This window comes from Oncorhynchus tshawytscha, linkage group LG27 (genome assembly GCF_018296145.1).
Source record: "Oncorhynchus tshawytscha isolate Ot180627B linkage group LG27, Otsh_v2.0, whole genome shotgun sequence".
Lineage (NCBI taxonomy): Eukaryota > Metazoa > Chordata > Actinopteri > Salmoniformes > Salmonidae > Oncorhynchus > Oncorhynchus tshawytscha.
In genome coordinates this window covers 12,743,003-12,755,035 of record NC_056455.1, presented here as the reverse complement: position 1 = coordinate 12,755,035, position 12,033 = coordinate 12,743,003, and the positions used below count along the sequence as shown (strand labels likewise).

Sequence of the window (12,033 nt, the reverse complement as noted above, 5' to 3'; positions counted from 1 at the left end):
TATTATCTACCTCACTTGCTTTGGCAATGTTAACACATGTTTCCCATGCCAATAAAGCCCCTTGAATTGAATTGAGAGAGAGAAACAGAGAGAGAGCAATATATCTGAGATATATGAGACTATATGGAACAGACTAATGACTGACCCACTGACACATAGATAAGCAGATATAGTAGACTTGCACACAGACAGGCAGGCAGGCAGACAGGCAGACAGACAGACAGACAGACAGACAGACAGACAGACAGACAGACAGACAGACAGACAGACAGACAGACAGACAGACAGACAGACAGACAGACAGACAGACAGACAGACAGACAGACAGGCAGGCAGACAGACAGGCAGACAGACAGACACGCAGGTCAGTGGGTCTATTCCACGTCCATCCGCTTGAGTCACACACTATTGATTCCCTTTGAACTCTGGACCTGGGATACATGAACCTACATAGAGTAACAAACCGTATCTACCATCTACAGTATATACAGAAAGGTTTTCCACATCTGGAGACTTGACATTCTCCATTCCAATTTTACAGTGAGGTCAACCACCTCTGTGTTTATTGATGAGCTCTAACACAGACATAGAGCGACAACAGTATTACACAATAGAGATCAATGGTGGAAATCAACAGCTCTAATCAGGCACTGATCTGAAGACCTGCTGTCCTTGATGAATGAAGACATCCTCTTATCTCATCTGGTTCTGTAACCTCTGACCCAAAACCCCCAATGACAATCCAGTATCTATGGAGTGAGTGGAAGAGCATGGAATAAGGGTGTGTGACTAGAATAAGCACTGCTCATATCTGCTTTACTAGTGAGGGTGTGGAAGTGCTAGTAGAGAACTATGACAGACAGTGCCAGCTTCGACTGCATACTGTCTGTCGAAGGGCACGTGTTGTACACCTATGAGTAAGATCTTCATGATGAGAGAATTGGGTGTCTGTAAAGCAACAGAGAGATGTATGAGTTTCAACAGAACAACAGTTGCATTGTTCCTTCAGTTGTTGTTGGAATTATTCTTGGGCAACAGTTTAGTAAACATTCTTGAATGGAACCACATTGCCCTGAATTTGGGATTGTTGAGGTTTCTCGGTAGTTGGCAAATGTCACTGCTACCAATTAATACTCAGAATAACGGCGCACTATTTAATCTGGATTTTCCTCCTGATCTTTCAGAGAGAACAGATCAAGTTATTTCCTGCAATGTGGCCTCTCTCTTGTTCTTGGAAGCAGGTCACAGTTCAACGAGAATGATTCAACCCTGAGTACTGTTGAGGGAGCTGTTAATCGCTTCTGTTTGCGCTCCTCTATTTCACGGCAATAAATCCCAAGACCCCACTACCCTCAAAGAAAGAACAATTCTACGTAACCCTAGACTGACATTAATGATGGGATGTCTGTAGCTGGAAAGTGGATGACAAACGAACAATGTCCGCGACGAGCCCCGAGCTCCGCTGAGCTCCGATGAAGACTTCAAACAAGCCTTGCTAGTGAACCCTCGCTTGTACAGGTCTCAAACTTTGTCCCTCTTTCAACACTCGCTCCAGAGAGGGGACTATAGGCGCATTAGGCACGGCACTAAACCGGGGCAGCGGTCTACAATTCAGTGCGATAAAGAGGGCTTTGTACGAGAGAAGTCACTTGAAAGAGAACTGGCAGTCTCTTTTATGATCCCCGCCTGGCAAGCGGCATCCTCGCGGAGCCGTACCCCGGAAACTTTGCTTTCAGATGATAATAGCTGAATCAAGGGGGGTAGAGAACCAGAGGGCTCACGATAGGAAATATATATATATATATATATAAAAAACACTAGGAATAGGAGATTTAGTCTAGAAATAAAACGCGTAGGCTATAATTTTTGGGAGCAAAGGTCGAACCTGCGCGTAAAAGTTGTTTTGGATAGATAGACTAATGATTACCCTATTTGTACACAGAACATATTCCATAGGGTTCAAACAAAGATCAGAGGGATTTTAGCAGCATGTCGGATCAAGCTTCTGGCGTTAAAGGCAGATAAACAATGTAAAGAAAGCGCATTTACCATGGTAACGCTTCTTTTCATCTTTGGCCAGCAGGACGGCGATTCGTAACCCGATGCCGGAGGAGCAACCGGTGATCAGAAGTACTTTTTGTCCACTGCTCGCCATGGCTTGTCCGGTTAGGTCGTGCTCTTTAGGGGTCTTCTGCTCCGGATGGTTAATGCAGAGCGAGCTCGAGCACTGGACTTTAAAAACTAAAGCGGATCATGCAAACACAGCGGCCATGTGAGCGGGTAATTTAGTCACATGTCCTATAAAATCCTTTACTAAAAAAGACGAGGCACCTCGCAAACTCGACTGCCAGCAGAATTTTAAATCTGATAAATGCTGCTTGCCCTAAATTAATGCCTGTTTTACTGTGTGTGGCAGCCTAACATATGGGTAGGGGTTACAATGATACGCATTTTCCGTGTAATTTTGAACAACAGCCTCAATAAATATTTATTTCCCAGAAGGGCCTATGTTTAATGTTGCTGTGTTTGGCTGCTTTCACATTTGTCAGACATAGGTCTACCTATTGCTGCAACCTGGTCTCAGAGCATTTCGTATTATTCTGTAGGTTACGTAAATCTGAGTTATTCAATTTGTACATACCACGTTTTGTATGGTATTAATTTGTGGATGTCCATCATCCATTTCGTATGATAGGCTATGTTACGAATTACAATTCATATTATATGTTACAAATTGAATTCGTCCAATATGTTACGAATTGCAATTCATATAATATGTTACGAATTTAAAAAATGTACTGTATTCTACGGATTTTCTAAATGTATGATATGTAACAAATTCCAATTTGTTGTGGCTAGCGTTAGCTAGGTGTCTAGGTCGCTAAAGCTAACGTTATGTAACCGTACCAAATTTAACATATCATACTAATTTGACCATCCCGGATTTACATTTACATGTATGTCTAGTCTATGAGACCTGCCTGATTTTATATACGTGCCTAGTCATAAAACCCCGACTTGTAGGTCTACTTTTGGCTTAAAGATACAACTATTTGATAGAGTATTATTCTTACTAAAATAAATAAATATTAATGAAGAAACGTTTAAAACTACTTTAGTTAAAACCAGGCAATTGTAGAAACCTATATCAGAATTGTGTGCTGCTATTAGACCATTTAATTTCAATTTGACCACACAAGGTTAAAATAATGAGTACCCTATATATTAAAGTGTGAAAACAATTGAAGGTCAAGCGCAAAGTTCAATAATGTGGCGTTAGACCTACGTCACGTCACCATATTCAAATTTCACACTGGTGTGGTTTCAGTTCTCCTTCAGTAACGTTGTGTAATCTAGATGCGTTTACAGCGCTGGAGCTCTCCTGCCATCTCCTGGCAGAATGAACCATTACACAAATACAGAATGAATGGATTTGGTTCAGACAAGGCTTCTCCCGTGTAGTTATTATTCCTATTCCTGTGTCGCATCCAATGCTGAAGAAAAGTCATTGATGGTAATTCAGCCATGCTGTTTTAAGGGCAGTATTTTAAGTCTATGTAGGTAGAAGAATCAGAATGTGTTTGTAGCCAGTGCAATAGTGGTCTGTCAATTTGGAGTTATGGTTATATGTGTTGCTTTGGCTTGGAGACGGAGAGACATTGCCTTGTTTGAACATGGGAATTCTGCTCAAGGTGGGTGTAGCAAGGTGTAAAGGTGCATATGATAAGATTGTAAAACCAGGCTGTTTTTTGTAGCGATGGTGATTGGGTCAGAGTACAAAGGTCACACCCATGTTAGGGCTTGTTGGACACTCAATATCTCAATATGTTATTGCCACAGCTGCATGGCCAGAGAGGTGAGCTGAAACCTTCTCTCTTCCTGTCTCCCTCTCAGCAAATCCATCCATCTCCTGTGCTTTGCATTTAACCTCAAACAAACCTGTGATGTAGAATATTCATGAACCCCCCCCACCCCATCTTTACAGTCCACACAATGTAACATAGGCTACAGAGATCACTATTCTTACCGCAAGATCGGTATAGACACACACACACACACACACACACACACACACACACACACACACACACACACACACACACACCTGTTAGGACAGTTTATGAGCACAGAACGATCCAGTTAAACATGAAGAGCTTAGAGAGGATAGCTAGACTGTTTGTCTCTTCTTTCAAGTTATTTATGGACATGCCTCTATGGCTGAAAGCCTCCTTCTCCTTCTCAGGCGGTTATTCATTTCCTTCATAACTTCGAAAGGAGAAATTCTTCCTGAGGGGGAGGCATATGTCAACTATTACTGAATCATGGATGGATGCACAAACGGTCAGTCTTCAGCTAACAGCCTGATAGAGTGGACACCAGTTTAGCCTTGTTGTGAAAAATGTGACAAGCACATGACACATACAAGACATGGGAGAAAATAGACAGCAGTAAAGCAGTGCAGAGAAACAGAATGGAGAAAAAAAACGCTGGTTGGGAAGCATTTTTCTACTGCTGTTGACACAGAGCATTACGTAATGTAATCCCTACCCTCAAAAAAGCCAATGTCCCAACTTTTAGTCTCTGAGAAATCGGTGGGGGTGGGGGTGGGGTGGGGTGGGAACCAGTGAACAACTTTTATTAGATGTTGACTGATAATGGTTAAGGTAATAATTGTTTTAAAGGGTTTATATGGTAATAATGAACTGTTTACAAACTATCGATACACTCTTTATAATATCCACATGGTGCCCCCCATCTTCACAATGGATCAGAGAACAAACATTTCTAAGAATTGTACCGGTACTGTAGATCTACTTTTCAGACTTAAGAAAAGAAAACACAAACCGTCAATGACACTTTACAGCCATCCTGTAACATTTGGGTGTGTGAATGATTGATTTGTGTTTGTGTTTCTCCAGAGACTCTTTCCATGGTGGTGGGCTGAGGCTGGGGAGGCAGTTGAGGTGGGAAGGGAAGGGGGCAGGAGCACTGGGGGAGTTCCTGGCGTGCCTTTCCCCCTGCCTAGGGAGTCTGTGGACAGGTGTGTGTGGAGGTATTCACATTAGGAGAGCTGCTGGGGAGGGAATGTTGTCAGCAGCCTTCTAGCTATCACTCTGGTATTTGAAGAGAGAGAGAGAGGTAGGTAGGTAGGTAGGTAAGTAGGTAGGTAGGTAAGTAGGTAGGTAGGTAAGTAGGTAGGTACGTAGGTAGGCAGGCAGACAGGCAGGCAGGCAGGCAGGCAGGCAGGTTGGCAGGCAGGCAGGCAGGCAGGCAGGCAGCAGGCAGGCAGGCAGGCAGTAGGTTGCAGGTAGTAGGCAGGTATGTAAGTAGGCAGGCAGACAGGCAGGCAGGCAGTAGGCAGGCAGGCAGGTTGGCAGGCAGGTATGCAGGCAGGTAGTAGGTAGGTATGTAAGCAGGCAGGTAGGTAGGTAGGTAGGTAGGTAGGTAGGTAGGTAGGTAGGTAGGTAGGTGGGTAGTAGGTAGGTAGGTATGTAAGTAGGTAGGTAGATAGAAAAGGAAAGAGAGAGAAGGAGTGGTGCAAGCCCGTACACGTTGTTTTCCCCTGCCACGCGCACTCCTCCCTCAGAGCCATATATAAATCCTCCTCTTTTCTCGCTCTCCACTTTCTCCTACTCCACCTCATTCATCCTCCAAGTTGCCTCCATCTTTCAGTCCTCCTTTACCTCCCTACCGCAGACAGGTGAGATAAAGCATCATAAGGAAACGTGTTGCCAAAAGGCCGCTCCCCAATCTTCTCTCTGACCTCTGACCTTTTCACTCTGACATCTCACTGTACCCCAGCTGGGCCGTGCGCCATATCAGACCCTCATCCATTTCATGGGAGTTCAGTCACAGTTCTGACAGGAGACTAGAGAGAGGCAACACATGTTCTCTCTTTTCCATATGAGGCTAATAGTCCATTTCCTGTTTGCTGAGTTGAAGGATACTTGAACGTATGCCTTTTGGATGGAACCATCAGTTCTATTTATCCCTCAGTTCTGACTCACTGTCAATGCTGTTTCTACTAATTTCACTGAACATGAGAGATGATTTGGTCTTTGAAGTGGAATCAATATTCTTGGTTATAATTATTTCGTTTAGGGAATAAATCCAAACACAGAGTTTCAGTGTTTGACTGAATACTCACACTATTTTAGTGCACAAATTGTGATAATACATGTGAGAAAAATACTTCTCCATGTAACCTTAACTTTGCAATGAAACATAGCATTGCTTGTCCATGTCTAAATGTGTTAGTCCAGCCTGCTCTATCCCCCTTGCCTGTAACAGTGGCCTGGCCACCAGACTGGCTGAGCTGAATGAGTTTGGAGGGGACAAATGGGACTGGCTCTGAAAGCACAAACAGTGGCTGTGTGAAAGAGCCCAGTGGACTGGAATGTTTGCTACAGGACAGGAGTGGTGCTTTCTGCTCTTTTGTGTGCAGTCTGCTGAGGAGGTGTGGAATGTAAACTTCCCAGAGGAGAACAGAGGAGGGGGAAAAGTAAATGAAAGGAAAAAAGGGAAAGAGAGTGGTAGGGGGAGAGGGCGAGAGAACAAAAGCTTTAAGTAACAGAGTGGACCCAGAGAGTGAGAAGGGAGAGAGAGACAGGGATGAGACATTTGAGAAGGTTGTGACAGAACCAAAGAGAAGGAGAGAGAGAAGGGACAGAGAGGGGAGGAGGAACAGAGAGAAGGATAGAGAGTAGGGACATAGAGAGGGAGAGAGCGGAGAATGAGAGTGGTGGTGATTGTTTGAGCAGATTGTTAATGAGACTTGATCCTAAATGTTAATTAGCTGAATCATCCCCCATCAGCAATTATTTTCATTAACATCCCCTACAAACCCAAATCTGACCTGGTATTTTATATGAATTATCACAATGGTTTTAATAGTCCAGTAACTCTTCTCTTTCTCTCATTTCTCTCCTGCTCATGTGCACTGTGTCATTTCCCTACTGCCCTACTAAGCAAAAAGGCAGTAACTGCTCATAGTGTAGAACTGAGAAAAATGAACACATCCTTATTTCCAATGACAGCCTAAGAACAGTGGGTTAACTGCCTTGTTCAGAGGCAGAACAACAGATGTTTACCTTGTCAGATCGGTTACTGGCCCAACGCTCTAACCACTAGGCTACCTGCTGCTGTTTACCTTGGTTTCACAGTAACTTTATCCAGTTACTGCTAACATCACCCCCATTTCCACTAAAACACAATACAATAGAGGCAGGATACTTGTCCACACGATTAAGCATGTATTTAATGTAGCAAAAATGACATTAACTCATTTTCGACCAAACAAGCAGTTACTGCACTTGGTAGGGCAGCCTAGCTCTATTACAATGGACCTACACTGAACTAGGAAAAAGTCACAATTAGTCACTCCCCTGTTAAGACAGTATATGAGATACTTCCTGACCTGATCTCATTTAGGGAGGCACAGAAGTCTTGTGTATTTTCCCATGATATAAATACAGTATCCAGTCACTGGTCCCACTAACCTCTGTACACATTCAGTCCTTAGTAACACAGACCTCCATCCTCCACAGTGTGGTTTACGCAGTCATGAGTTCACCAGGCGGGGACTTTCTAATGAATGTGACCAGTGATAGATCGAGTCAAAGGCAACGACTGCCAACAGATCTGATCTATAGTCTCAGGTGGGTTTTATAGAAGAAGCTTGTTGGAAGGGAATTGGTCAATGAAATGTCCACATTGACCACATGACCAAGAGTACACACTTTGACCAACTTCGAACATGACAGAACCACCCAGATGTGTGTAGGTGCCTAAGATGGAACGAGGCAATGATATTTTATGATATTGGTGGTGGAAAGTGATGTGTTCATTCACTGTGCCCCCGGCCAGCTACTTTAGATACGAGGTGCTTTGATTTATATCAGCAGGTGTGGTGTGAAGATCGTGTAGCACTGTGATCATATGTAAACCTCAGTGTCCACTGTGACATATGTAACTAATTGTCTGTATCACCAGCAGTCAGAGAGCTCTGTACCAGGATGGATGCTCCATCATCTAACTCCCTGTCATGTATTGTCATATTATGTCTTGTTCCTGTTCTTTCTCTTCACTCCGTTTCCCTCTGCTGGTCGTATTAGGTTACCTTCTCTTCCTCTCCTTCCCCCAGCTGTTCCTCATCTTCTCTAACTACCTCGTTCACTCTTTTCCCACCTGTTCCCTTTTTTCCCTCTGATTAGGTCTCTATTTCTCTCTCTGTTCCTGCTTCTTTCTTTGTCAGATTCTCGTTTGAGTTTCTCATGCCAGAACCAAACTATCGTCTCGTTTGCTTCACCCTTGTCCCATCCTGTCGGAATCTGCCTGTTCTTCTGATGCTACGTGTGATCAGGTACCTCTGTCCGCTACGTCCCACGCCTACCCAGAGAGACCAGCAGTCTGTCGCCGCAACCCAGCTATTCTCCTCTGCTGCTAAGAAGGGGACTCTTTTGTTAATATCAGAAGGACTTTCTGTTTCATTTGTCGCCCTCTCTGAGGGTTGTCTATTTTGCCATTTTCTACATCTGAAGAGGATCTATGTCTTCCCTGTGTTTTTACATTAAAGGACTCTGTTTTTGTTAAACCGCTTTTGGGTCCTCACTCAAGTGCACAACAGAAGAATCTGACCAAGAATGGACCCAGCGATTTCGGATCCTTTCCACTCAGCCGTCGAGATCCAGGGAGCGATGCTAGGCAGACACAAGCAGGAATTGTCTGTTGCTCGACATGCCGTTGAGACCCTGACCGCCCAAGTCTCCGACCTCACAAGACAGGTTCACCATCTCCGCCTCGATCCACCGGCCACTTCCAGGGCTTCCGAATCTCCGGAGCCCAGAATCAATAACCGGCCGTGTTACTCTGGGGAGGCCACTGAATGCCGCTCGTTCCTCACCCAGTGTGATATTGTGTTTTCTCTCCAGCCCAACACTTACTCCAGGAGCACAGCTCGTATCGCCTACGTCATATCTCTCCTTACTGGACGGGATCGTGAGTGGGGCACGGCTATCTGGGAGGCGAGGGCTGAGTGTACTAACCAGTATCAGGACTTTAAGGAGGAGATGATACGGGTTTTTGATCGTTCTGTTTTTGGGGAGGAAGCTTCCAGGGTCCTGTCTTCCCTATGTCAAGGTAATCGATCCATAACAGATTACTCTATTGAGTTTCGCACTCTTGCTGCCTCCAGTGACTGGAACGAGCCGGCTTTGCTCGCTCGTTTTCTGGAGGGTCTCCGCGCGGAGGTAAAGGATGAGATTCTCTCCCGGGAGGTTCCCTCCAGCGTGGATTCCTTGATTGAACTCGCTATTCGCATAGAGCGACGGATTGATCTTCGTCACCGAGCTCGGGGAAAGGAGCTCGCGTTCTCCGTTGCCCCCCTCTCCGCATCACTACCATCTTCCTCCGCCAGCTCGGGTGCTGAGCCTATGCAGCTGGGGGGTATCCGCATCTCGACTAAGGAGAGGGAACGGAGAATCACCAACCGCCTCTGTCTCTATTGCGGTTCCGCTGGTCATTTGTCACTTCATGTCCAGTAAAAGCCAGAGCTCATCAGTAAGAGGAGGGCTACTGGTGAGCGCTACTACTCTGATCTCTCCTTCAAGATCCTGCACTACCTTGTCGGCCCATCTACGCTGGACCGGTTCGTCAGCTTCCTGCAGCGCCTTGATAGACTCTGGGGCGGAGGGCTGTTTTATGGACGAGACCTGGGCTCGGGAACATGACATTCCTCTCAGACAGTTAAAGGAGCCCACGGCCTTGTTCGCTCTGGATGGGAGTTCTCTCCCCAGGATTCAGCGTGAAACGCTACCTTTAACCCTCACTGTCTCTGGTAATCATAGCGAAACCATTTCTTTTTTAATTTTTCGTTCACCTTTTACACCTGTTGTTTTGGGTCATCCCTGGCTAGTTTGTCATAATCCTTCTATTAATTGGTCTAGTAATTCTATCCTCTCCTGGAACGTCTCTTGTCATGTGAAATGTTTAATGTCTGCTATCCCTCCTGTTTCCTCTGTCTCTTCTTCACAGGAGGAGCCTGGTGATTTGACGAGGGTGCCGGAGGAATATCACGATCTGCGCACGGTGTTCAGTCGGTCCAGGGCCACCTCTCTTCCTCCGCACCGGTCGTATGATTGTAGTATTGATCTCCTTCCAGGAACCACCCCCCGGGGTAGACTATACTCTCTGTCGGCTCCCGAACGTAAGGCTCTCGAAGATTATTTGTCTGTAGCTCTCGACGCCGGTACCATAGTCCCCTCCTCCTCTCCCGCCGGAGCGGGGTTTTTTTTTGTTAAGAAGAAGGACGGGTCCCTGCGCCCCTGCATAGATTATCGAGGGCTGAATGACATAACAGTTAAGAATCGTTATCCGCTTCCTCTTATGTCTTCAGCCTTCGAGATCCTGCAGGGAGCCAGGTTTTTCACTAAGTTGGACCTTCGTAACGCTTACCATCTCGTGCGCGTCAGGGAGGGGGACGAGTGGAAAACGGCGTTTAACACTCCGTTAGGGCACTTTGAATACCGGGTTCTTCCTTTCGGCCTCGCAAACGCTCCAGCTGTCTTTCAGGCATTAGTAAATGACGTCCTGAGAGACATGCTGAACATCTTTGTTTTCGTTTACCTTGACGATATCCTGATTTTTTTCACCGTCACTCCAGATTCATGTTCAGCACGTTCGACGCGTCCTCCAGCGCCTTTTAGAGAATTGTCTTTATGTGAAGGCTGAGAAGTGCACTTTTCATGCCTCCTCCGTCACATTTCTCAGTTCTGTTATTTCCGCTGAAGGCATTAAGATGGATCCCGCTAAGGTCCAAGCTGTCATTGATTGGCCCGTTCCTAAGTCACGCGTCGAGCTGCAGCGCTTTCTCGGCTTCGCAAATTTCTATCATCGTTTCATCCGTAATTTCGGTCAGGTGGCAGCTCCCCTCACAGCCCTTACTTCTGTCAAGACGTGCTTTAAGTGGTCCGATTCCACCCAGGGAGCTTTTGATCTTCTCAAGAATCGTTTTACATCCGCACCTATCCTTGTTACACCTGACGTCTCTAGACAGTTCGTTGTCGAGGTTGACGCGTCAGAGGTGGGCGTGGGAGCCATTCTTTCTCAGCGCTCCCTCTCTGACGACAAGGTCCACCCTTGCGCGTATTTTTCTCATCGCCTGTCGCCGTCGGAACGTAACTATGATGAGGGAAACCGCGAACTGCTCGCCATCCGCTTAGCCCTAGGCGAATGGCGACAGTGGTTGGAGGGGGCGACCGTTCCTTTTGTCGTTTGGACTGACCATAGGAACCTTGAGTACATCCGTTCTGCCAAACGACTTAATGCGCGTCAGGCTCGTTGGGCGCTATTTTTCGCTCGTTTCGAGTTCGTAATTTCTTATCGTCCGGGCTCTAAGAACACCAAGCCTGATGCTTTATCTCGTCTCTTCAGTTCTTCAGTAGTCTCCACCGACCCCGAGGGGATTCTCCCTGAGGGGCGTGTTGTCGGGTTGACTGTCTGGGGAATTGAGAGGCAGGTAAAGCAAGCACTCACTCACACTCCGTCGCCGCGCGCTTGTCCTAGGAACCTTCTTTTCGTTCCCGTTCCTACTCGTCTGGCCGTTCTTCAGTGGGCTCACTCTGCCAAGTTAGCCGGCCACCCCGGCGTTCGGGGTACGCTTGCTTCCATTCGCCAGCGTTTTTGGTGGCCCACTCGGGAGCGTGACACGCGTCGTTTCGTGGCTGCTTGTTCGGTCTGCGTGCAGACTAAGTCCGGTAACTCCCCTCCTGCCGGCCGTCTCAGACCGCTTCCCATTCCCTCTCGACCGTGGTCTCACATCGCCTTAGATTTTATCACCGGACTGCCTTCGTCAGCGGGGAAGACTGTTATTCTTACGGTTGTCGATAGGTTCTCTAAGGCGGCTCATTTTATTCCCCTCGCTAAGCTTCCTTCTGCTAAAGAAACGGCACAAATCATCATCGAGAATGTTTTCAGAATTCATGGCCTTCCGTCAGACGTCGTTTCGGACAGGGGTCCGCAATTCACGTCTCAATT

The 12,033-nt window shown here is 46.3% G+C and overlaps 1 protein-coding gene across 2 annotated transcripts in view; it reads right to left on the bottom strand.

The window, feature by feature from the left end:
- Positions 1-2,496, bottom strand: part of LOC112247369 (retinol dehydrogenase 8) — a 10,156-nt gene extending 7,660 nt beyond the window's left edge. For both annotated transcript variants that reach the window (XM_024416117.2, XM_042307428.1), the window contains exon 1: positions 2,050-2,496. In XM_024416117.2, coding sequence (XP_024271885.1) covers positions 2,050-2,155 — 106 coding nt within the window. In that variant the 5' untranslated portion in view covers positions 2,156-2,496. The remainder of the gene's footprint in view (positions 1-2,049) is intronic.
- Positions 2,497-12,033: the final 9,537 nt, after the last annotated feature.